The 27,820-nt window shown below is 40.3% G+C and overlaps 1 protein-coding gene across 2 annotated transcripts in view; it reads left to right on the forward strand.

Annotated features, from left to right (window-relative positions):
* The window catches only part of LOC126179391 (nardilysin-like), a 343,267-nt gene that overhangs the window by 198,895 nt on the left and 116,552 nt on the right, over nt 1-27,820 (forward strand). Inside the window, exons 14-15 of one of the 2 annotated variants that reach the window (XM_049924604.1) lie at nt 5,532-5,668; nt 26,907-27,141. In XM_049924604.1, coding sequence (XP_049780561.1) covers nt 5,532-5,668; nt 26,907-27,141 — 372 coding nt within the window. The remainder of the gene's footprint in view (nt 1-5,531; nt 5,669-26,906; nt 27,142-27,820) is intronic. The other variant, XM_049924605.1, reaches the window with a different exon arrangement.

Below are 27,820 nucleotides of genomic sequence, written 5' to 3' on the forward strand. Positions count from 1 at the left end.
GTTCACTTGTTGCTTGGCCACAGTTTGGAACTGGCCATTCATGCAGACAGAAGCTTGTTGGTTATCATGCCCACATTGACTGCAGCACAGTGGTTGCATCTTAGCTTGTAGATCACATGACTGGTTTCACTGGTAGCCCGAACTTTGACAGGATAGGTGATGTTTGCGACTGGTCTGGAGTAGGTGGTGGTGGGAGGATGTATGGGACAGATCTTGCATCTGGGTCTACTACAAGGATATGAGCTATGAGGTAAGGGGTTGAGAGCAGCAGTTGGGTAGGAATGGAGGAGCATATTGCGTAGCTTCGGTGGACGGCGGAATACCATTGTGGGTGGGGAGGGAAGAATAGTTGGCAGGGCATTTCTCATTTCAGGGCACAGCGAGAGGTAGTTTTCCTCTTCCTACTCCAGTCTCGTCACGAACATCACTTATCCCATCAAAGGCAGGGCTACGTGTGAAACCATTCATGTTATCTACAAGCTAAACTGCAACCATTGTGCTGATTCTATGTGGGCATGACAACCAACAAGCTTCTGTCCGCATGAGTGGCCACCACCAAACTGTGGCCAAGAAACAAGTGGACCATTCTGTTCCTGAGCATGTTGTCCAACACGACATCCTTCGTTTCGATGACCCCTTCACAGCCTATACCATATGGCTCCTTCCCACCAACACCAGCTTTTTTGAATTGTGCAGCTAGGAACCCTCCCTGCAATATATTCTATGTTCCCATAACCATCCTGGACTTGACCTTCATTAGTCATTGTCAGCATCTCTGCTGTATGGTAAATAGCAACTTTCCTTTTCATAACATTGTCACATTCCATCATGGATTTTCCATTGTGTTAATCAAATTATCACTATTTGTCTTGCACAAGTAGATCAAACAGATAACCAGTTGTGTGAAGTACAGTTAACTTTGGGAGTTAAGGGTGCACCAAAATGTAAGAAGGTAGTTATGAAGCCAGAAACAAATTTTCTGTGTGTCGGAAATTGTTGGATTTATTCTGTATACAAGTCACAAATAGTAATAGTGAACTGTAATAAAAACAAGACTTTTATAGGAATGACAAGAGTAGAATTACAGCTTACTGATATTTAATCAACGGGACCTTCATCTACCAGCAGCCATCATGGGGACTACAGTAATTACTAATGTGAAACTGACATTGTATTGGCCAGAAATTCCCTTCAGGTTATCTATTCAGAGTAATCAGTTTCTAAACTACACACTAGATGCTACAGTACTACTTTAATTGATGAAGAAAAAGAACAAGCTGCTGTCGATCAAATATTGAGACATGTTCACTGAGGGTGAAGGCAGAACACAATACTGTCAAAGGCAGGGCTACCAGTGAAACCAGTTATGTGATCTACAAGCTAAGCTGCAACCACTGTTCTGCATTCAATGTGGGCATGACAACCAACAAGCTTCTGTCTGCATGAATTGTAGCAAGCACTAGTATAGTCACAGTACTAGCAGTAATTTGTGCAATTTATCTTTTCCTTGTGAGTGAAATAATGAAAGCACACATAAATCCCATACATGAAATCTCTCTAGAATTGGTTGTACCGGAAAGGAGAACGGAAATTGTTCGATAGCATAAGTTGATAAAGAATTCTATAAGTGGAATAAGATTATTATATTAAAGGTTAAGTTTTTTCATAAAAACTCAAGACGAATTTGTTTTAGGGAAGAGGGGTATGTTGTATGCCAACCTCATACGAGGTAGTAAAAATTTTTAAAGTTCCAGATTGAAGCTATCTTGATACATTTCACTATCGAGACTGAGCCAGAGCAAAACACAACATCAGCATTTTTGGCGAGCCTGACATCAGACTTCAGCAGGATGTAATGGGTCAGAGTAGCCTAACAGGGTCACATCACTGTCGTTATGTAACAAAAGGGAGGCTAATGTGTAAGCAACAAATAGTGCCAAGAGCTTTTACAAACCAGTTCTGTACTATAACAAACTCTTTAAGCAAGCAAAACAGAAGGAAACCCACTGATACCTTCATAATAGCATGTCCTATGCAATCATGATGAATGACAGCAGATAAACATTAATCACTACTTCGCTTCATAAATACCTCAGCCGTTTAGCTCGCAAGGCAGATGGTCAGCTGGATCAGTGGTGTATATGACATTCACACTTGATTCCTTGATTACAGTGAAGTGACGTCTGGCACAAGTCTGTTGTAGATTTCCTGCATATTGTGGACAGCGATAGCCACTACTGGGAGAGATGGCTACCTCGCCATACTCGCCAGTTGCAAAGTTCAGCACCGCAGTCTGCCTCTGTCACAGATGGGGGAGGACATGGAGATCTTTCCTTCCCACCAGGATCAGGATGCCAGCATTCTGGCAGACCTCAATGGCAGGCCAATGTCATTGAACTTCACAGCAACTGTCATCGCAGTATGACGGATGATCAGCAAGGGTGGTGAGCAGGAGGGGACAAAGCATCTCCCAAGATGGCATGTGTAAGTTCAATACACATATCGTTGTCACTCACTGTCACAGTGCCGCAGGTACAGCTGGTGCTGGGGCCAGAGCAAAGGGCAAGCCACCAGTGCAACAACCGGCTCGAACAAAGTGTGCGGTGTCAGGTGCCTTGGGCAAGTGGAAGGCTGCTTACGACACAGTTCCTCAGTGGACATTGACAGGTGATGCCAACCATGAATCGAGACGCTATGGAAATAAATGACAACCCGTGACCACAGGTCACTATCATCCTTCCAAGGAAAACTGGCAAGGAGTGAACTGGGAGAGTGCCTCCTGATACAGCACCAACTTGTCTTACACCTTTCCAGTAGTCTCTTCTTATAGTACTATTTTCCTAACCACTAATGGCGTGGCAGCAGGGCATCAAGTGCAGTGATATGTCCTTGCATTCATGCACTTTTTGTTTTGTGTACAAATTCGTACGCACATTATCTTTCCAATTTGGGCTTTGCCAGGTGATGTGCAATATCATTTATTGAAAATAGGTAACATTTTCGATATTTATATGCAAAAAATAACACTATTTCAAACTACCTCTTATAAAGCAGAATTCGCTTGTATATTCGCATTGATAGCAATGAGTAAATTTTTCAGGTCCCCAGACATTGCTAGAAACTTTTCAGGCCCGTTCCACCCTACAGTTAGCATCTATCCACCACATGGGATGAGCTTTGTGTGTCTTTAACAATGGTTGTTGTGTATGGTGCATGAGGGACATGGCACATCATAAACTGAGGTGACGGAAGTCATGGGATAGCAATATGCAGATACACAGATGGTGGTAGTATCGGTTGTACAATTTATAAAAGGGCAGTGCATTGTCAGAGCTGCCATTTGTAGTCAAGTGACTCATGTGAAAAGATTTCCTATGTGATTATGGCCACATGACGGGAATTAATGTGGAGTGGTAGTTGGAATCAGACGCGTGGGACATTTGATTTTGGAGTAGGGAATTCAGTATTCTGAAATCCGCAGTGTCAAGTGTGTTATGAGTTTCAGGAGTAAACCAAGTGCATAGGAACTGTTAACTGTATCTTCAGTTTACTGCGAAGAACTTACATTGTCATGGTGTATATCCACACTTACATCCACAACCCTTGTGTGCAGATGTTCCATATTACATAACTTTAGAGGGGCAAATACATGATGTTTATGTAATGCCATAAGAGAAATTGCATGGAGCTGGACTGGGTGACAATGTATTTGCATTTTTTAATCAGGAGAATCTGTCATGTGGAGCATTATTGAGCAGAACGGGAAGCAGTAGTGCAGAAAATTGGTTTTATGATTACTCTTACAATGAGTAGCAAGCCTTTTTAATACTTACCTTGTTTTTGTAGATTATTTGCTGCTCTGATTGCCATTTCGATAATGTCTAGGGTATGATTTTGAGGTCTTGGCTTTGGGATGTTAGCTATTTCCACTTATCATATGGCAAACAATCAACTTCAAGTCCTTCCATTTTGCACTTTTTTGCTGACGACAGTCTTTCTCATTATAAGATTATAAATTGTTTCAGATTTTTCTTGAAAATCACAATTTGGAATATAGAAATTGTACGTAGCACACATCTAATTCACACTACCATATCCAACTCTAAAAATATTTTATATTCTGCCCCAGTTCCAAACGAAGACTTGGTTACTCCGTTTCCAAAACAAGACTTGCCCAATCCACCTTCAAGACTAGACTAATTTCTTTGAAAGTGAATCTAAGACACTTTCTGGTATGAAACACCAGTGATATAATTGTATTTTACAGCATTATTTATAAAAATAAAATAATTTTATGTTACTGAACTTAATTTTGAAATGGAATTTTCATAAAGTGTGTGATGCTCGTCACATTCCAAAAACGACGTTACACTTTCTTCCTTGTGAATGTTTTTATGGAAACTTGTAACAGTTTATCATTCAATTGATTGCAAAATGTTATTAGAAAACTATATAACCAAATATTACATAATGCACAATCATTGTCAGTTACAGTCAAATGAAAGAAACGGAATTTATAGGATAATTAACTTCTTTAAATTCAGAGATTAAATTGGTACTCCAAAATATTACAGAAAACGTAAAAACCATGAAATATTTATAAATACTCTTGTACTATCCATCAGTTCCATAGGCTCCCTTTCTGAACATCGGATTTGTATTTTCAGATAAAACATAGCTGGAAAAAAAGAATGAAATTGCAAGTTTTGTCAATCTGGATAGGTATTGTAATAAACCACTGATCAAAGCTCCATGTAAAATAGGTTCATTCTATCATGCAACTCAGTGAAGATGAGAATAATTCAGCAATTGCCAGTAACAATACTTGATATAGATTCACATAGATATAGATTTGCATAGAATACACTACATCACTCTCTGCAGTATCTGCAACATACAACTCTCACAATTTGTGTCTCCCCCCCCCCCCCCCCCCAAGGGGTTGGGGGGGGGGGAAATTTTGGTGTACATCTCTTGCACGTATTCCAGGTTCTCTGCAGGTTGTTTTTCCACAGTGCACAAACATACACTATCACTTTATTTGCTGTGCCATCCATAAGCTGTATCATCTCATTGAACTTCTGTGTGGTATATTGTGTGAAATCTCCAAACAGGCACAGTTGGTTCGTGTTTGGCAGATTCAAAGACGTACAATGTTCCAGTCAATACCATCTTTGCTATGGTCTGACTCCGATGCTTCCTTTGCCTCCTCCCATATGCCTGTGAGCGCGCGCCCACACCCACCCACATACATACACACCTGTAGTGGCCTGTGGGCATTCGCTGCAATTACAGTACAGTGGGAATTATGATTCAAAATGTGGACAAATCTGGAACAGATTAATTACAGATCTTTTTGCTTTCTCTCATCTTGCTGCAGTCATATTCCGAAGAACCAGATGTATTTATGAGTGATGACTCAGTTTACACTGTATGTTGCTATAAATGTGTAATAAATTGTAGAAGTGTTGCTTTAAACATTTAGTGTCTGTAAAATTTTAACAACTTGTATATATATACTTCTGTGAAAGCAGCTAATATTGGAACTGATTGCGCGCAATCTCGCATCATATGAGGATATGCTGAATGAATCAGTTTGTGACACCATGCTGGAAGAACTGAAGAAAGCATACTTTAACGAATTTGTCAAACCTTCTGCATTGAACAGGTAAGTAGATTACTTTTATTTAAAAAAAAAAAAAAAAGTCTTAGTCTCGGTTTGAAAAGCTGCCACTTCTATAATTATAACAGTGTACATGTTTTTCTTTTACGGCATTGCTGTCATTGATATTGAATTTATGGCGCACTGGAAACCCAAAATCTCTCCTCTTAAATGAGTATGTTACCTCATCATTCATATTTTTTTATCATTTCCTTTCCGTAATAATAGACAAGTCATTTGTGTTGATAAATCTCAAATTAATGTAGTCTCTAAAGCTATCCTCTACACACATATTATATTATTTATTGAAAGTTGAGGATAATGTGATACAGTGAATATTAGTATGGCACAGTGAATGGGCATCCGTAGAAATTTATCCAAGTGGAATAAATGTTATAAAATATTTATTTTTTTTATGCAAGTGATTCAGTGAATTTGATAATATGTCTTACCTCAGAAATAAATTCAACTGCAAATACACAAAATGTATTGTATGCCAAAAAGATGATAGTTTAAACTAAGAACTTTTCGTAAGTAGATTAGATTGATACCTAAAAGATTTATACCTAAAAGATGAGCATATTTAATTAGTACATGCAAAGTACTTCTTTTTATATTATCAGTAAGAATATTGATGCCACCTCTTTATCTGAAATTGCATGCCCATAGGATTAAATCCAGCATAACTAGTGAGTAGGGAAATCAAGGTAGAAAAATGTTCACATTAAATATTTTTGCTCGTTTACTGTTAATGTTATGCCAAAACAGTGTATTGAGGAAGTTTTGTTGGTTACTAAGAAAAATAACCCACAAAAATGGCACTAAAACTTATTGGCATATTAAAACTGTGCTGGACTGGGACTGAAATGCAAAACATCGCCTTTTGCAGGCAACGCCCATACATCAGGTTTTCACAGCGTGATTGATTAATGATGTGCAACCAGGTATCCTACTGAATTGTTCTTTCCATTTTATGCACAATATTTTGATGATCGACCCAGCCTTCTTCTTCAGGTACCATGAGCTTTGCTGTCATGTATACTCGCAGAACGCGAAGAAGACAACTGGACTGGCTGTTGAAATATAGTTCATAAACTGAAAATAACTTGGCAGAACATCTGGATTCTGTGCGTATGCCCTTACCGGCACAACTCTTGACCTGCCCTCACACTTACAGTCCTGCCAGTGCCTCTTTTCTACTTTCCAAACTCTAAAGCTCTGAGGATGTACATTGAGTTGTGCCTGGCTAGGTCAGAGTCATGCTTTCTATTTTTTAAAGTTCACTGGTATAATTTATTAATGTGTTTTGAAAGCTACATTTTTTGGCTTGTTTGGGTAAAGTATGCCCTGAGATGGCTTTTGATAGAATGTGGAAAATCTCTCAATACAACTCAAATTGGCCTTTACAGCTCTGGTAGTGGGTGCCAAAATCTGTTCACTAGCATGTTGAAATTATTCCTTTCTGTATCCTAACCATTGTTATTGATGCACTTGGAGACTAGCAAGTCAGATATTTAGCTTTTCTATTATAGTTTAAGCCTTAAATTATTTGAAAGTTGTTGTGTACTTGTATTCTTAAATTCATTGCATATTTTTGTAAACACGTCAAAAAAAGTTTTTCATCATCTCGGTTCCGAGAGTTTCGGAACCTGTACAGAAAATTGGAGTAAGAGGAGGAGATTAGTGTTAAAGACCCCATCACCATTGAGGTCATTAGAGATGGAGTACAAGCTTGGATTAGGGAAGGATGGATAAGGAAATCAGCTGTGCCCTTTCAAAGGAACCATCCCGACATTTGCTTGAAGTGATTTAGGAAAATCATGGAAAACCTAAATTGGGATGGCCGGACGTGGGTTTGAACTGTCATAGTCCCGAATGTGAGTCCAGTGTCAGAAAATTGAAATAGAGATAAACATAAACATCACATCTACCCTTTTTATTGCTCATGAAAACCACACATTGCTTGTTGTACCACCATACAGCGAGACCTTCAGAGATGGTGGTCCAGATTGCTGTACACACTGGTACTTCTAATACCCAATTGCACTGATGCATGCCTGTATTTGTTGTGGCATACTATCCACAAGTTTGTCTAGACAGCGTTGGTCCAGATTGCCCCACTCCTCAACGGCAATTCGGTGTAGATCCCTCAGAGTGGTTGGTAGGTCATGTTGTCTACAAACAGCCCTTTTCAATCTATCCCAGGCGTGTTCAATAGGATTCATGTCTGGAGAACATGGTAGCTGCTCTAGTCGAGCGATATCATTATCCTGAAGGAAGTCTGCACAATGGGGGGACTGAATTGTTATCCATGAAGACAAATGACTTGCCAATATGGTTGCACTATGGATCAGAGGATGGCATTTGCATATTGTACAGCCATTACGGTGCCTTCCATGACCACCAGCAGCGTACATAAGCCCCACATAACGCCACTCCAAAACAGCAGGGAACCTCCACCTTGCTGCACTCGCTGGAAAGTGTGTCTAAGGCATTTAGCCTGGCCGGTTTGCCTCCAAACACATCTCCAACGATTGTTTGGTTGAAGGCATATGCGACACTCATTGGTGAAGAGAATGTGATGCCAATCCTGAGCAGTCCATTTGGCATGTTGTTGGGCCCATCTGCAAAGATGGATCTCACCATATACATCGGGAGTGAAGTTGTGCATCATGCAGCCTATTGCGCATAGTTTGAATCATAACATGATGTCCTGTGGCTGCACAAAAAGCATTATTCAACATTGTGGTATTTCTCTCAGGGTTCCTACGAGCAATAATCCATATGCAGTGGTCATCCACTGCAGTAGTTGCCCTTGGGCGGCTTGAACAAGGCGTGTCTCTCAGTATCTCCTCCAACATTGCTTTGGTTTACTCTGAGACGCCTGGGCTCTTCCCTTTGTTAAGAGCCCTTCCTGGCACAAAGTAACACGATCGAACCGTGTTATTGACTGTCTAGGCATGGTTGAACTGCAGAAATACGAGCCGTGTACCTCCTTTCTCGTGGAATAACTGGAACTGATCGGCTGTCGGACACACTCTGTCTAATAGGTGCTGCTCATGCATGGTTGTTTACATCTTTGGGTGGGTTTAGTGACATATCTGAACAGTCAAAGGGACTGTGTCTGTGATACAATATCCACAGTCACCATACTTTCTTCAGGAACCAGGGTGTTGCAAAACTTTTTTTGGTGTGTGTATTTGAGACATTTAGTATTGCATTTTCGTAATAGTATTGTGTATATTCGCGCAGTCTGTCATGGAATAGTCATTTGTTTGTTTATTTTGGATTGGTAGTAACCATTGATCAGCCCAATGGTGAAGCACCAGGAGATTAGCAAGTCACATGTTTAACTTTTTCTGTTTGTTTTCATAGATTAATTCGTAAGTTAGTAGTAGTAGGGTGGATAGGGTGTGTGCATGCTGTATGTGAGCACTGGACGAGCTGGCCACAATTTGCAAATAACTGAAGATATTAATAGCCCTGGTCAGCCATCTGCAGGTTTCTGCCTCAGAATATAACAGCAGCAGAGAAAGTGGCACATCGCATGAGACACCTCAGGTGTCACTTGTCTCGCCCTTGGACTCTACCCTTGTTTCATCTTGTAGTGTACTCAACTCAGGGAATCTGCACTCACTGCAGGGTAAATGGCAGGTTGTTACATGGTCGTGATGGTTGAGGCTAGGCATCTGGCCTTGCCTATCTACTTTGTGAATGCACTGGCGGCCACTATTTCAACAGAGTTCGATCAGGCACATGGGAGTAGTGATTTGTTAGCTATGAGCAGCTCAAGTGTTAGGTGCTTTATGGAGCCTCTTAGGGAAATAGCATCTGGAGCTGGAATGACTTCCAGTATGCACTTGGTGTGTCTGCTGGGGGGTAGGGCATATCAAACGTGTGGAGGATGTCCTGCCTATGGCAATCGAGGGTGCGGGGAGCAGAGGGCAAAAGTCTACTAGCTGTTGCTCATGTTGGCAACAGCAACGAATATTGTTGCTTGGGTTCTGAGGCCATCAGCAGCTCTTACAGGAGGCTAGTGGGGGAAGTGCTGAAGACTGCGGATGTCGCTTGTGGGGTGCAAGCAGAGCTCACAGTTTGAAGCATCATACCAGAAATGATTGGGGTCCTTTGGTTTGGAGCTGAATAGAGGGTGTCAATCAGTGGCTTTCTGCGACCATCAGGTCTGTTACAGAATTCCTGAACTTAGTGCCCTCCAGGAAAGTACCGTATTTACTATAATCTAAGCCGCACTTTTTTTCCGGTTTTTGTAATCCGAAAAACTGCCTGCGGCTTAGAATGGAGTGCAAAGTAAGCGGAAGTTCTGAAAAATGTTGGTAGGTGCTGCCACAACCAACTTCTGCTGTCGAATATATGTAGCGCTACACAGGCATGCTTTGCAGGTACAAAGATTTGGCGCCAAAAACCTCTGCATCAGTAAATAAATTAAAAAAAAAAAAAGGTAGAAGACGAACTTTTTCTTCCTCACCGAGTTTCAAACACTGCTTTTTCATATGTTATCCAACAAAGTAAATAGAAATTCCGCATTGTTCACCATCGAATGTAGCAGCCTTTCAAATATTCGTAGCAAAAAAAATTAAATTTCTTTAAACAAAAATACCAACAATGCACAAGGCTTTAGGATTGTTGCACGAGTTAGTGCCAAATTCAAGAGGGGAGTTATTTCTTTTGCAGAACAAAGTTCTAATCTTGCTGCAGGTCTGCGATACAGGACTAATGAGAAAACGTCAGGCGATGGCGACTTCAGAGAGACAAATTATTTTAATGTTCATGTAGCAGAAAAGCATTTAGTGGGCCAAAGCGTGGCCGATATCATGCACTAGAAGTGATGTTAAATGAATTTGTTAAGTAACAGCGTCAGAAATTCCTGCCTGTGAACGCCGAAATTTTAAAAATTAAGGCACCTGAAATTGCTAGAGAGCGAAAAACTGAAAATTTTAATGCTAGTCGCAGCTGGATTGATCTGTTTATGAAGTGCTGGGGTTTTTCACTTTGGAGGCGAACTTCAGTTGCACAGAAGGTGCCAAAAAATTATGAAAAAAAACTTCTGGAATTTCAGAGCTTCATAACTAGGCGGCGCACAGAAAAGCAATACCTCCTTGGTCAGATAGGAAATGCTGACCAGACCCCCGTATATTTTGACATGCCGTCAAATTATACAGTTGACGCCAAAGGTAAGAAAGACATAAGTTTTCTTAAATCAGGGGGTGAAAAATAGCGGATGTCCGTCATGCTTGCTTGCACAGCAAAAAAAATGGCTCTGAGCACTATGGGACTTAACTTCTGAGATCATCAGTTCCCTAGAACTTAGAACAACTTAAACCTAACTAACCTAAGGACATCACACACATCCATGCCCGAGGCAGGATTCGAACTTGCGACCGTTGCGGTCGTGCAGCTCCAGACCGTAGCGCCTAGAACCGCTCGGCCACTCCGGCTGTCGCTTGCACAGCAGACGGATGTAAATTATCCCCATTCATAGTTTTCAAGCGAAAGACTTTACCGAAATCGGAAGTGTTTCCAAAACCTGTAATCGTACGAGCGAACGAAACTGGGTGGTTTTCGGAGGACATGGTGCTGGAATGGATTGGGTTACGCAGGCCATACAACACCTGCAGTAAAACTAAAATTAGAGGAAAGCAAAATGGACTTGGTAGTAATTCCAGGCAGGATGACGTCAATTCTGAAACCATTTGACATTTGTTTAAATAAACAATTTAAGGACGAGCTTAAACGCATGTAGACTGGCTTTCCAAAAGCGACAGACAACTGGCCCCAACGGGACGTGTAAAACGCGCAAGTTTGTCGCAAGTGTGCCAATGGATTTATGATGCATGGACGTGTGTTCCAAATCAGACTGTGCAACAAGCATTTAAAAAATGTTCGATATCCAGTGCACTACATGGTACGGAGGACGATGCTCTGTATGAAGAAATGAGCAACAAAGAACTGAGTGATAGTGATTCAGAATCATGACAGATATTTTAAACATTTCGTATAAGATGTATTACAAACCTAATAAAATTTTGTTTTAAATTGCAGCGTTTAATTTCTAAGTTATTTTCATTCTTATTTTGTAAGTGTTGCTACTCTGCATTGCACAGGATAGCAAAGCGTGGAGAGCTGCATCAAACCAGTCTACGGACTGAAGACAACAACAACAACAACACACTCTGCATTTGAAGCCATCACTAAAAATCTATTACGAAAATCCGACTGGCAAGACTGTTTGGGATGTATGTCAATATGGCCAACTCTAAGTTTTGAATTTTTTCCTACCTGTGACAAGAGATGGTTGCTAATAGGAACTATTATGAATCGTGAATCACATGCAGTATTCTCTTCACCATAAGAATAATACGAATGTAAACATTATGCCATGTATTCTTTCGTGTTTGCTGCTATCTCATTTAAATCCTGTCTGCCTAATAAACTACGAAACTAGTGAGACAACAGCAAACGGTGGAAGAATATACATATCATGTCATGTTTATAATCGTATTATTCTTATGCTGAATAGTGATACAGTCAGAAATAAAGCACAGTAACAGACTAGATTTTTAAATCTAAGATGACTCTAATTTCTGTGCAGAATATAATGTACTAAAGAGGCGTCTGCAAAGATTTTCAAAGGGAGACAAATTATCGCTAAACTGTCTTTCAGGACATCTTCTATCATACACAGTCTATTGTTTGGTTCTTGTTGATCATTATCAAAGAAAGCAGCAGTGTAAGTAACAACAAATAGCAGTCTCTTGCCATTGTTTCGCTAATGAGACAATTCCTCTTTTTTATTGTAAGCACGCACGAAAGCAAGCCATGCCGCGAGCGGCGACAGGTCTTAAACACTCATTATCAGAATGCAACAAACAATGCATGACACAGTACAATAATGCATTTTCAGCTTAGTGTGACGTAAATACCTATAACAAAGAGAACGGCACTTATCAGATCAAAGCAAAATAAGCAATCGATTCTATCCAGACGAAGTTCATGAAAAAGGAAGGGTACCCGTATAAGTCTCATGTTACAATGGACCAACTTTGTTTCAATTTGGAGGTGCGGTCTAAAACTTTCCCCTTGAATTTCGAGTCTCAAATGTCAGGTGCGTCTTAGATTCGGGAAATTTTTTCCCCCTTGATTTCTAGTCTAATTTTTCAGGTGCGGCTTAGATTCGAGTAAATATGGTAGTCACTCTCAGATTATTCTCAGGACCTAAATCTGGCTAAAACATTAAATAGAAGCCCTTGAAAAAAGAAACAAGGCATGACAAGTATATAGAAAAGACAGATAGATGCCATATGAGGAAGAGTGTTCACTACTGTTGACATAAATGTTGTGTCTATTTAGGTCAAATTTGTGTCAGACTGTGAAAATGTCTGAACACGAGTAGCAGCGTAGGTGAACTCGGGTCAATTATTGGATGTTTTTACCAGCCATTTCTTTCTCTGTAACAGTTATAGGATCATTCAAGGAAAGTCTCTGGTCCAAATACAGAAATAACCAGTATTAGTTTGAGGCAGCTTTAACCTAAGCTGAAGCTGTTAAGTGTATAGACTGGGATGTCTATGGATTCACTGCAGGTACGAGTAGACTGTCTTCTGAGGTACTATTGAACATGTTTTCGAAAAACAGCCCGGAACAACTTGTTAGCCAACCAACTTGCAATGGAAATATTTTATACCTTGTGTTTACAATCTGGCCTGACGTTATTGACAGTGTCAGTATAGAGACAGGGATTAGTGCTCATGATTTCATCATAGCGACAATGGTTATTAAAGTTAATAAATCTATCGAGAAGGCCAGGAGAATATTTATGCTCGAAGATGATGATGACGATGATGATGATGATGATGATGTTTGCGTCCGCCGCTCGTGGTCTCGCGGTAGCGTTCTCGCTTCCCGAGCACGGGGTCCCGGGTTCGATTCCCGGCGGGGTGTTGTCTTCATCATTTCATCATCATCCAGGAAAGTGGCGAAATTGGACTGAGCAAAGATTGGGAAATTGTATGGGCGCTGATAACCACGCAGTTGAGCGCCCCACAAACCAAACATCATCATCATCATCATCCCATGATGTTTGATTTGTGGGGCACTCAACAGTGCGGTGATCAGTGCCTGTACACATTCCCAATCTATACACACTCCAATCTAGCCACCTTCATGAATGATGATAGAATGATGAGGACAACAGAAACACTCAGTCCCTAGGCAGAGAAAATTCCCAACCCGGGCAGGAATTGAACCCGGGACCCCGTGATCCAGAGGTAGCAACACTAGCCACTAGACCACTTGCTACGGACTTTGCTAGAAGAAGCAGATAAGCAGTTGCTAGCATACCACTTCGACAATGAATGGACATCATTTAGTTCCAGTATGATGGTTGTAGAGGAATTACAGGCAAAGTCTAAACTGGTTGAAAACTGCTCTATGAGATGTATGTGCCAAGTTAGTGGATGAAGGATGGAAAATACTGTCTGTGGTTTAAAAATCAAACTCATAAAATTCTGAGGAGACAGAGATTGTTGCACTCTTAGTTCAAAAAAGAACATGCAGTTGTCGACAGGCAAAAGTTAGTAGTTATTTGTGTGCCCATAAGAAGGTCAATGTGTGAAGCATACAACTTGCACCATCATACCGTAGCCAAAAGGTCTTGGCGAGAACCTGAGAAAATTCTGGTCATATGAAAAATAAGCCATTTGACAGCTTCTATCCAGTCACTCATCAACCAGTCCTTTGTGGCAATAGAAAACACAAAAGGAAAGCTGAAGCTGTAAATTTCACATTTAATGAATCATTAATGCAGGAGGGTTGTACAAACATACCTTTATTTGACTGTCACACAGCCTCCCACATGGAGGAAATAGAATTAGGAATCCCTGATGTAGAGAAGCAAGTGAAAGAGTCGAAAACAGATAAGTTGTCAGGTCCAGATGGAATCCCAATTCAGTTTTACAGAGCGTTGGCCACTTACGTAGCTTGCACTTATCATGAATCTCTTGCCCAGTGCAAATTCCCAAGTGACTGTAGAACAGCACAGGTGATTCCTGTATGTAAGAAAGATAAAAGAATAGACCAGGATAATTACAGACCAATATCCTTAACATCAGTTTGTGCTGCGTAATTCTTGAACACATTCTGTGTCTGAATGTAATAAATTTACTTGAGATGGAAAAGCCTCTATCCACATATCAATATGGATTTAGAAATCCTCACTCATGTGAAACTAAGCTTGCCCTTTTCTCATATCGTACCCTACAAACCATGGATGGAGTGCATCAGGCAGATTCCATAATCCTAAAATTCTGGAAAGTATTTGACGCAGTGCCCAACTGAAGACTGTTGCCGAATGTGCAAGCACATGGATTAGGTTTTCAGATATGTGAGTATCTCAAAGACATTTTAAGTAATAGAACCCAGTACTATGTCCTCAGTGGTGAATGCTCATTAGAGACGAGGGTATTGTCGGGAGTACCCCATGGAAGTGTGATGGAACCGCTCTTATTCTCTATATACATTAACGATCTGATAGATGGGATGAGTAACAATTTACTGTTGTTTACTGATGATGCTGTGATGTTAGGAAGGTGTCATTATTTTTAGGAAGGTGTCATCATTTTTAGGAAGGTGTCATTATTGAGTGACTGTAGGAGAATACGAGATACCACAGACAGAATTTCCAGTTAGTGTAATTAATGGTAGCATGCTCTAGATGTAGAAAAAATGAGAGTTACTGCAGATGGTTAGGAAAACCAAATCTGTAATGTTTGAATACAGCATTAGTAGTGTGCTGCATGACACAGTCACATCAGTTAAATACCTATGCTTGACGCTGTAGAGCAATGTGAAATGTAATGAACTCGTCAGGTTGGTGGTAGGTAAGGTGACTGCTTGTCTTTATTTTATTGGGAGAATTTCAGGAAAGCACAATTCATGTATGAAGCAGGCAGCATATGGAACCCCAGTTTAAGTCATTCTTGAGTATTGCTCAAGTAGGATTAAGGAAAGACATCATAGCAATTCAGAGACATACTGCTAGATTTGTTACCAGTGGGTTCAATCAGCATGCAGGTATTACGGGGATAGTTTGTGTACTCAAATTGGAATCCCCAAATGGAAGACTGCACTCTTTTCGTGAGTCACTGTTGTCAATGTTGCAGAAATTTAGAGAACCAGCATTTGAACCCAATTGCAGAACAATTCTACTGCTGCCAACATACATTTTGCATAAGTAGCTCAAAGATAAGATGAGAGAAATTAGGGCTTGTATGGAGGCTTATAGAAGGTTGTTTTTCCTCACCCTAATTGTGAGTGAAACAGGAAAGGACATGACTAGTAATGTACATGGTACCCTCTGCCATTTATACAGTGGTTTGCGGAGTATGTGTTAATGTAGATCTAGACGTAAATGTAGAAATTTCTGAACACTGTGTTCAGTACTTTTCCCACTGATATGCTAAATGCATCATTTATGCAATCTTGATGGATGCCAATGATTTGAAAATTTTTGATTACATTTAAATGAAATTTTTTGAACTGCATTTTTGTCACATATTTTCGGAATAAACAAAATGAATTGAGTATTGCCATATCCAAAATATGAAAGAATAATTTCCTGTTGCAGACTTCCTTGTACTTTTCACTGTTTTGATGAGCAAGTCTCTTCAGTTGACTAATCTCACTGATTTATTTTTATCAATTACCAGATTAAGTTTCAATTTTGGGTCATTAGTCATGTGATCTCACTTTGATGATAGAATCATTTCGGATAGAAATTACAAAATTTTAGGCTAATTATCTTGCTCTTTACTGCAATATATTACTTTCTTTTCAGATGACCATAGATGACATGTGGTTCATCTCTACAGAGTTTTTCAAAGAGGCAGAAAGTTTCTTTTGCATATGTTCTATAATTGGCCGTAGTTTCAACCAACAATCCCTATTCTGAGGCAAGGTGTTGTTGTGAAACTCAACAGTAGGAGATAGTTGGAATCTCAAAAAAAAAAAGAAGTTCTTGCCATAAGAAAAGATGCAGTAACAACATACATTTCAAGAATGTTTGCATTACTCCATTGTTTATTATAGGGTTTGACATTGCTTTACTATTTTCTAATCAGTATTATATAATAATAATTTATCTCTTGGTAAATCTTTCCAAAAATTTTTGTACCCACAACATGTTTAAGAAAATGCAGACAGCTGTTGTGTGCATTTACGTCAACTTTCAGACCTGATGAGCGTCTCTCGAATGGATACTGCTTTGTATTTATAGCTGCATGTTTTGATTTCAATTATGTTTTACCTGTTGGCTGTTTTGGTTATTTATCAAAAGATGGGGAGCTCTGTATGTTTATAGACAGCAAGATTCGTCTTCTCATTCCGATTGACAATACATTGGTAACTGCAGATTGTAAAGAGTGAGAATCAGCAGGAACAGATATACGAACAGAAAATAATTCACAAAAGAATCTTCATCTTCTGAATCCATCTCTGTTCATGAACATAATGTTTCTTCAGAATCACCATCATCTGTATTATCTCAGGACCTTTTTGTATGCTGGGACAGTTAATAAACAGCACTGTAATGTAACGAACTTTATATTCTATCATAGCTGAGCAGTAATCAGGTATATGTCTCAAAAAATTTTTAGCAGTCAGTTGCACCATGGGTAGCAGTTAGCCACAGGCAAAGGAGTAGTAGTAAAACACTCTTGTTACTTATTCTGACTGGAACAGTTCATCTAGGTGTGTTGCAAGGAAATGCTGACATATTTTTACTCCACCCACTTAATTCGAACCAGCCATATATGATAGGTAAGATGTTCTAATTTCTACTTGAAATTGCCAACTGAGTGTATATAACAACAGGACACAAACTACTTGATGAGAACTTATGTTGAAGCAGAGCAGTTCAGTAAAATTGTCATTTACGTTATAAGGCTTTCAGCAAGAGCACCATGAAGCCATTTCCAGCATCAAATTTTAATGTCATGGTGGCAATGATAACATTACAAGCAGAGCACCCACTCATTTGGAGGGGCACTCGTGAAAAGGCTACTCATGGTCTTGTTAGAGAAATCATCTGACTTCCAGGTAAATGATCTGGGTAAATCCAGAAATCCCAAAACACAACTACTAATAGCCTCCAAATGCAGACAAAAGACCTGCAGCCGTGCAGAGTAAATATTGATGCTATGTAGAAGAAAGCAAATCACTACTTCCCATAAAGAAGACACATTAAGTTGCAGATGTACAATTGAAAGACACTTGCACAAAGCGTTTGGCCAAAGCCTTCATCAGCAAAAGAGAAACACCCATCATTCATACACACAAGCAAGCAAACCTCATGCACACATGACCACCAACTCCGACAGCTCGGGCCAGAATGAAACTACCATGTGGGATGCAAGCAGCAGTTTGGAGGGGCAGGGGAAGGGGGAGGGATAGCTGTGTACAAGTGGGGGGGAGAGATGAAGCTGTCTGACACAGTGTGCAGGAACTAAAATACCAACAGGCACAGCATCAGCAGGTTGTGGGACAGGGAGGTGGGGAAAAAAGCAACAAAAAAGGGGAGGAGCAAGCAAAGATGGACAGATGCGCTGACAGAGGGCAGCAAACAAAGAGTGTGAGAGATAAGAATGGGGAGGAGATGATAGAATAGAGGGGGTGGAAACTGTTGGGTGGATGGTGTGGGGTCAGTATGTTACTGTAGGTTGAGGCCAGGATAATTATGGGAGCGGAGAACGTGTTGTAAGGATAACTCCAATCTGTGCATTTCAGAAAAGCTCTTGGTGGAGGGGAAGATCCAGATGGCTTGGGTAGTGAAGCAGCCATTGAAATCGAGCATTGTGTCACAGGGTGGTCTACATTGCTCTGAACCGCAGTTTGGCAGTGGCTGTTTTTTCTGGTGAACAGCTGGTTGGTAGTCATACCAATAAAAAAAACTATGAAATGATTGCAGCAGAGCTGATAAATGATGTTGCTTTCACAGGTGGCCCGGCCACTTATGGCAGAGGATAAACCTGTGACAAGAGTGGAATAGGAAGTGCTGGGTGGGTGTATTAGGCAGGTCTTGCACATGGGTGTTCCACAAGGACATGATCGTTGTGGCAAGGGATTGGAATTGGGAGTGGCATAGGGATGGACTAGGATGTTGTGGAGGTTGTGTGGGTGAGGGAACACCACTTTAGGAAGGGGTTGGGGGGAGGATCTCAGGTAGGATGGCCCTCATTTCAGGGCATTATGGTGAGTAATCAGAGCCTTGGCTAAGGATATGGTTCAGTTGTTCCAATATGGGGTGGTACTGGGTGATGAAGGGGCAGTCCTTTGTGGCTGGTTCTTGGGGGTTATAGGAGGATTAGGGATGTGAGGGGAAATGGCGCGGGAGATCTGTCTGCAGACTAATTCTGTGGATAGCACCTGTCTGAAGGCCTTGGTGAGACTCTCAGCATTCTGAGCAAGGGAGTTCTTGTCACTGCAGATACACTGTCCCCAGGTGGCTGGGCTGTATGAGAGGATTTTTTGGTGTCAAGAGATGACAGCTGTTGAAATGCAGATGGTCAGTGGATTTAATGTCAACAGAGGTGCAGATGGAGCCATCAGAGAGGAGGAGGTCAGTGTCTAGGAATGTGGCATGCTCTGTTAGGATCAGGTGAATTGGGTGGGAGAGAAGGTGTTGAGGTTGTGAAGGAACAAAGATAGGGTGTCTTGGCCCTGAGCCCAGATCATGATGATATCATCAATGAACCTGAACAAGACTTGGACTTTGTCATTTTGGGAGGCTAGGAAGGTGTCCTCTAGATGGTCCATAAACAGGTTGGCGTAGGAGGGTCCCATGTGAGTGCCCATGGCTGTGCCGTGGCATTAGTTATAATGATGAATCAGCAGTGAGTTAAGGCTGCCTGTGGAAGGGAAAAGTGAATTTCTATTAATAATACAAATAAAACAGTTTTCTGTGTCAGTCACTTATTTATTTTGTCACCATAATCTTCAGGTGGAGCACTGTTTTTGAAGAGCACAGAAGCCTTTCCACAGCAGCAGACCGAGGGCTGTATTGGTTATGTTACATCTTTGCTGATGTTAAAAACTTTTTTGGTACAACACTTTTAAAGTTAAAAAATCTCAAATTTGTGAGAGTAAATTGTACTTACAGGGGCTCTAGAGCCATAAAATGCCTGCATGCTGCTACTTGTTGTACGACCTCTCCACTGTACATTATGTTTACACTGTCATGTCAGAGATGTTATACATGTTAGAGATATGCTGCTTACTTGGGATACAAAGGTAGTTGAAAGGTCTAGTAGCTGGAGCTTGGTTGTGTGCTACTCTACATCACAATTCAATTACTGAATTAAATGGTTACATACATAAACATGTTTTTCTTTTATTTTAAAAGTATGACTGCACTGCAAAAGAATTAGGACATGTACACTATTCAGTAATTGTATTAGATCATTATACATACAGAAATGTGTTCTTCCTGTATTTTAAAAAAATATAAATGAGCTTCAACAGTGTATGGATATGTGCACAAGCAATTATTATATTAAATTGTTGTATATAAAAAAAGATTCCAACAGACATACACACGTATTTTAGGTTGAAGATACTGGAAAATGAATGGGGGCGGTTAGGTAAATTTCTGTGCATTGAAATTGTAAATTATGAGAATGCTTTAAGTATTTTGTGAAAGATTTAGAAAAGGTTAGTTGAGTATGTTTCATTATTGTCATCCAATAGAGTTTCCTTGAGTTTGTTTCAGTGGCTATAGATTTCAAGTTGTTCAAACGGAGGCATCTTGTGTCTTCAGTGTTTGTAGCATTATAAGATTGCTTTGTGTACTGCCAGATGAATGTCTTGTCTCTTTTATGTGAGAGGGTATTGCAGATTTATATTGTGTGTTGTGTCAGAAAGTGTTGATGTGTTCTTTGAATTTAACATGGAAGTTACAGCTTGTGTCACCTATGTACTGAGCTGGGCATTTATGACACATGATTTTATGTATGGCAGAGGATGAAAATTTATTTTGATAATTTTTTAGGTTATGAGGCAGCCTGTGGAAAATTCTATTATTTCTCTAGAATGTAATTCTTATATTATGTTATTTGAAGGTATTGACAGTTATTTGAGAGACATTCTGTTGAAGGAAATGCATGTTATTAGTATATTTTCTTGGTTCTTGATGGTTATGTTGTTCATTTTCTGTTTTAGATAACAGCCAAAGAATTGAGGGCAGTGTATTCTAGTATCATGGAATTGTATATTTGATGAACAGTTTTTGTTGCTTATTCCTTGGTTGTTCAGTTGTTGGTAGTGTTTCAAATAAAGTAGCATACTAGAATATCTTACATCTGGTTGCTGTGAATTTTTGTAATTGGAAGGAAGTAACCACCAATGTTATGACCCCAATGTTATACATTGTAAATATTAAATACTGTAAATGAAGTGACCCCCCCCCCCTCCACCCTCCAAGAGAATCACCGAAACAACCCTACAAACAACTGCAACAGAACTCATAGCATCAACTACATTGCAACACACAGACACCATCATCATTTGTCAAGATGCAAGTTCGATGAATCATCTGGGATGTGTCAAGCTTCCACCATGTTGACCCAACTGCCCAAAGACTTGGTTCATGCACATTGAGGATATTTTCCAACAGCACTGCCTTTGAGGTGAGCATTTATTAGAAATGACTAAATGTCTATCACACCAATGCAATATAGATGCACAACAGCAAACAAGTCGGCCATTGAAACCTATGCAGAACAGAGACACACTGGATTTGGATCTTTCATTCGATCCTGTGTGGACATTCATAGTCGCAAATGTCACTGGCCCCATACTCGGTGCCGACTTTGGTCACATTTCCACCTGTTGCCAGAACTAGAAAAATTAATCGACTGTGCTCGCAACAGGATGGCCGACCAATTGGAGGCTTTTTGCTCATTGGGAATGGATATTACATCATACAAGGATGAGCAGTTCACTACCAAGATGACATAGAGACACTCTGAGACACCACACTTGCATGGTGCTGGCCAGCCATTTGCAACTCTCCCAAGATGACTGCCACTGGACAAACTCTTGGGAGCATTGCTTGTGTTTGAAGAGGTCCGAGGAAAGCAGGTTTTGTAGACAGATCTGATAGCCTGTGGACATCTTCCTTACACATGATGAGAAAGAGAGATGGATCATGCATATGAAGACTATAGAGCACTCAACATGTGAACAATAACTGACCATAATCCAGTGCCAGACATAACAGACTTTAACAGTGCTATTGTCCATGGTCAGTTGTTTAGTGTAGCTGACAATGCAAAAGCCTGTTTGCAGGTTACCATAGCAGTGGCAGATGTACCAAAAGCCACCCTTCAGACTGAGGAACACTGGAGAGATGACAGCATTTTATGCACGGGATATTACCAGGTCTGCCAGTTTTCTACTGTTACATGGACAATATTTTTACATTTTCAACAGTAGACAAAAAAATGTGCATTATTTGGGGATAATAGATCTTCCTGATAACTGTTTATTCAGCAAACAAGAAGTTACTTGAAACTTCCTGGCAGATTAAAACTGTGTGCCGGACCGAGACTCGAACTCGGGACCTTTGCCTTTCGCGGGCAAGTGCTCTACCAACTGAGCTACCCAAGCACTGAGCACCCAAACATCCCCTAGGCTGTGGCTAAGCCATATCTCCGCAATATCCTTTCTTTCAGGAGTGCTAGTTCTGCAAGGTTCGCAGGAGAGCTTCTGTAAAGGTTGGAAGGTAGGAGGCGAGGTACTGGCAGAAGTAAAGCTGTGAGGACGGGGCGTGAGTCGTGCTTGGGTAGCTCAATTGGTAGAGCACATGCCCGCGAAAGGCAAAGGTCCCGAGTTTGAGTCTCGGTCCGGCACACAGTTTTAATCTGCCAGGAAGTTTCATATCAGCGCACACTCCGCTGCAGAGTGAAAATCTCATTCTGGAAAGAAGTGACTTCTTAGGACATTGGGCGGTCTGACGCCGTTGCCGAGATAGGTCAAGGTAGTACAAAATATGCCCATACCAGCAATGTACAAGGGATTACATAGATTTTTAAGAACAGTAAAATTTTATTGATGGTATCTTCCAGGTCCAGCAAGGCAGCAGGAACTGCTCACTGCTTTGCTCACAGTCAAACACATGACTGGCAATTGGAAATTACCTTGGTTACCCACTACCGAAGCCACATTTTTCACAGTCAAGTGTTGTTTGGCGCAAGCGGCACCATTGGCTTATCCAAGAATTATGGCTGCCTTGGTCATCATGGTGGACACAAGTCAAAATGCCACAGGAGCAGCCTTGCAACAAAAGATGAACAGCTAATGGCAGCTACTTGCCTGTTATTCACATAACCGCACTCCACAACAAAAGAAATGAAATACTTTTGATTGAGAATTGTTGGAAATCTATGCAGCCATTAAACAGTTTCGGTCATCAATAGAGAGCAGTCATTTCACACTCTTTACTCAACATAGAGCATTAATGTCGTTCTTCCAATGTGCCACAGATCACAGCTCGCCATGATGGTACAGACAGGCGAAGTATATAGCACAATATTCAACCAGTGTGCAGCTTATTTCCAGCAAGGACGTCATCCTCATCACGAAATGTCTTTCCCATAATTGCACTAGTCTGAGAGCAAGTACCATGGGTGAAGATAGTGCTAAAGCAGCGAGATTATACAGTACTAAACGACTTGCTCACAAGTAAAAATATGGCCATACAGATATGATACATTCCTGCCCCATGTGGTGATATAAGCATTTGGTACAATATATTGTGAGGATTGCAGCGACATTACATTCCCACAGAATCTAGACATAGGGTTTCCCGAGCACTACATAATTTGGCTCACCCAGGCATACATGTTATGGCCAAATTAGTGGCAATCAAAGTGGAGTGGCCGGGAATACAGAAGTATTGCAGAACCTGGACGCACTGGTGGCTTGAGTGCCAACACAGTAAAGTTAGTCGAGGTGCTTTAACAGCAGTTATGCAGTTTCCAAGACCCGTGGTCAGATTTTGCCACATAAACATTGAGCACCATGGGACTGTTATCACATTCGGATGGTCATCGTTATCTGCTTACAATCATAGATTGATTCATGAGATGGCCAGAAGCTATGCCTGTGCCAGGCATCTCAGCAGAGATGGTGGTGGAGTCATTAGTGATTTTCAAGATGTGGTATTCCTCACTTGATTACAAAGGATCACAGATGACAGTTCAAATCACAGCTTTTTGTGAAAATACTACAGCTATGTGATTGCAGTAATCTGTGCACTATGAGCTATCACCCTGAGAGTAACAGGGTGGTGGAAAGGCTGCATCGTACAATAAAGGCTGCACTGGTGTGTTCTTCATCTACATAGACGAAGACAGTACCACTGGTATTACTGGGTGTGCACACGGTGATTGAGGAGGATTTACAAAGCTTACCAACTCAGGTGGTCTACAAAAAACAGTTGAAAGCACCATGGGAGCTCATGCACGTGACAAGAGTTCAAACCCCAGTACCAAGTAACGGAGTTCACACGGCAGCTCAGTATATATGCGAGACATTTGTGGGAAAGCCCACCAGTCGGACACAGAGAAAGATGGCCTTTCGTTCACAAGGACCTATGTACTACATCAGATGTCTCATTCTGAGACCACATACGCCTGGCTCCAAGACCATACAGTGCAGCTCCCATCATGCAAACTGTATATTTGACCATACCATACAATGTTCTTTTGATGCACACAAGGACCTTCATAATTCACCAGAATGGTAGACCCAATAGACCGGTTAATGCTGGCATGTCTAGACATGGGAGAACTGGCACAACACCGATTTGTGAATTCTGTACTGATACAAGATGATCTGACAGCACTGAGTGACTCCAGGAAACATTGCTGTACCACTCACTGCTACCCTGTCAGAGCCTCTGTGGGCTGTTGTTATGAGGACTGGGGGTCAACTCCAGCAGCAATACCTCAACATTGCCAGGGAATCAGGCTTAAAGAAGGTTTGGAGGCGACAGCCGTTGTGGTGACACTGGTAGTGCATTCTAGCATCAAGGAATCTGTACATTAGATGAACAGTTTTTGTTGTTTACTCCTTGGTTGTTCAGTTATTGCTAGTGTATTATGAAAAGTAGCATATTAGATTATCTCATGTCTGGTTATTCTGGCTTATCTTAATTGAAAGAAAGTAACTATCAAAAGAGAATTAGCAAATGAGAGAATATCTTTTATTGAGTTTCTACTTTCAAACACAAAGGTATCCTGTAGGAGCTTGTTGAGTGTCTGTAGAATTTTATACCCAGATAATTTATTGAGTTTGAGGTTGGTCTTGTGAAGCCATCTTTTTTGTGATCGTTTAATTGAGATCATAGGCATGATGCTGTTGGATTCAGCATATACAGTGGTGGTTTCCTTTTTCAGCAAGTTGGATGTTAGTATTTTTTTTAGGAGAAGCTTAACTTCAGTTTGGAATTGTCTTTGACATAGAACAGAGCATAAAGGAATCATTTATCTATTTCAGTTTTCAGATTCATTTGTGAACTTGGAAAGTGTTTGTCTTTTTCAATATTCAGATAAATACTACTCTTTATGTATTATATGATTATGCAGCTCATTGGGAGTAATGTAATTAAGAATTATCATTTTCATACTTCATCATGCCCTACCAATGAAACTTAAACATTGAGTGTATAATGCTCTCATCTGACTGATAGTTTTCTGTAGATGTAAAGTCTGTATGAACTATTACTATAAAGAATATAAGATAGATACTAGTACAGGATGATTGAGACAACTAGGGAAACATATCATTTGTGGAGATCAAACGTGGGTAGTCAGCTAGCTGTAAGAGGCAGTAACAGCAGTGTGAAGGGCCTCATCTAGAAATAAGCATAAAATGTGAAGAAATATAACAAGAGAAAAAATGTTAATAACTAGAAACAGGCAGCATGTAACAGATGATGGTGAAGGGTGTACACAGGGTGCAGTGCTTAAATCCAAACAAATGAAACGTTTTGTTAAAAACGAATTTATTAAAACAAAATACAAATGAAAATGAAAATCCTTTTTGCATATAAGTAATGGTATCTCTCAAAAGTAACATTACTTGATGTAACCCCCTTCAGCCTCAGTGACCCGTCCAATCTTGTACTGAAGTGAACACACACACACACACACACACTCTTTGAAAACGGCACTGTCCATATTCGTTAATGATGCGTTGCTAGCGGTGGGTAGAGATGCAACATTAGGGCACCTCGTCTTATTGGTAGCTCTTTTGAATACGCTCCAAACGTAGTAGTTGAGGGGGTTCAATTGACCAGAACATCTCAACATTATCAGAGAGCCAGTTGTGGACAAAATGGCTTGTATGAGGTCCTCCTCTGCCATCCAACAAATTGTTTGCCTGCTGACATTCAGTACTGATGCTAATTTCCTCAGCGATTGCCCCAAAATCAGCGCCTGAACCTTTTCAATGACTACCGCAGTTTGTGACAAGGGTTTCCGCGAATGAGGATTCCTCACCGGGTCAGTGGAACCTTCCCAAGACTTCTCTGAAGCATTATACTTGGCCACAATATCGTAAGCAGTTCCTCTCTGATACCTGAAGAACTGAATTCCTTCAGTGGGTGAATGCCCAGTGTGAAGAATTGCTATACTCTCTGCTCTTCGGTTGTGCTCTGCACTTGACCATAATATCTCAGCCATTTTGAGGTTCCGACTGTTTACTAGGTGCCTATGGCTTTCAAGAATGCGAATCACGACCTCCACCAAAACTATTATATGGTGGGAAATTCAAATTGGAATTTGTCTGGGTTTAAGTGCCGCGCCCTGTGTAGGAACAACCAGAGTGTTGCCTCTGTTGTTATGCCACAAGAAGACATAGTGAAATACGTGGAAAGCACAGCGGATAACTAACATGTGTAGTTATTATGTGGTAATTTTATTATTAAAAATTATGTGCGCAAACATACACAATTTATTGGCAGTGCCCTAACTAGGTCAGAATAGTTAGTTAATTAGCACAACTGGTTAATATAAGTAGTAAAAAAAGCATTCTCCTACATGTAAAGTGTGTGAAGAACATCTCTCTTTATTTTCTTTAATGAAATTAATAAACAGAATAAATATAAGAAAGTTAAGTTTTTTGAGAAAATTGTTTTAATTTTGTGAATATCTGAAATTTTGTCCTGCAGGGATCTGCGATTTTCTGTTCTGGTGCATAATTATTGGACTAATCTTGAAAAATATACAGCAGCAGACAGTGTGACATTTCTCAAATTAAAAGATTTTGTCTCAGAAATGTTAAACAATCTGTATGTTCAAGTACTTATCCAAGGTAATTACAGTGAAAAACAAGCACTAGACATCAGTGACGTATTGATATCTTCTCTACCATGCAAAATTCCTGTTCCAGGAAATGCTATACGGGTAAGGCATTCATATCTGTTTGATTTTTATGTGGTTTCCTGCATGACTATAATCTTTTTTATTACATTTCAGTGATTATAATATGACCCACATTCAGTTAAATTATGAGCTCCATTTTTATATAGTTTTCCCCATATAATCATGTACCTTTAAAAAAAAATATTGGCATGTGTGGTACGCGGAGTCATCTTGTAACAGTTTATTTACTTCAGTGTTCAATACAACAAAAAGTGTGGCTAAAAATTATTCATTTAAGATTTACTTATGTAATAAGCACAATTAAGTTGTTCTACACCGACATTTAGAGAATAAGATTAAAATGTACTGATCATCAGACCAGATTTACAGTGGGTTTCAGCACTTCATGGCAGACAGAAACTGATCCATTGCCCTAAGGTAAATGAGAGTTGGAGGGACTAGCAGTTGACCCTGATTGTAAATAATCACAGTATGTTGTGCATAAATATACTAAGAGATCTGTTAATGTTTTATAGTGTGCTTCTGGATGATGCTCTGCCATTTTTCCATTTTATGCATGTTATTTTGACAACCAACTCAGCCATTTTCTTCGAGTCCTTTTTTAAAGTTTTGCTGTCACTTGTATTCACTGCCTGGACAGTCTGAAGTTGACGGCTTGGTTGGTCATCAGAATATTGTGCATAAAATGGAAACAATAGCC

This window comes from Schistocerca cancellata, chromosome 1 (assembly GCF_023864275.1).
Source record: "Schistocerca cancellata isolate TAMUIC-IGC-003103 chromosome 1, iqSchCanc2.1, whole genome shotgun sequence".
NCBI lineage: Eukaryota > Metazoa > Arthropoda > Insecta > Orthoptera > Acrididae > Schistocerca > Schistocerca cancellata.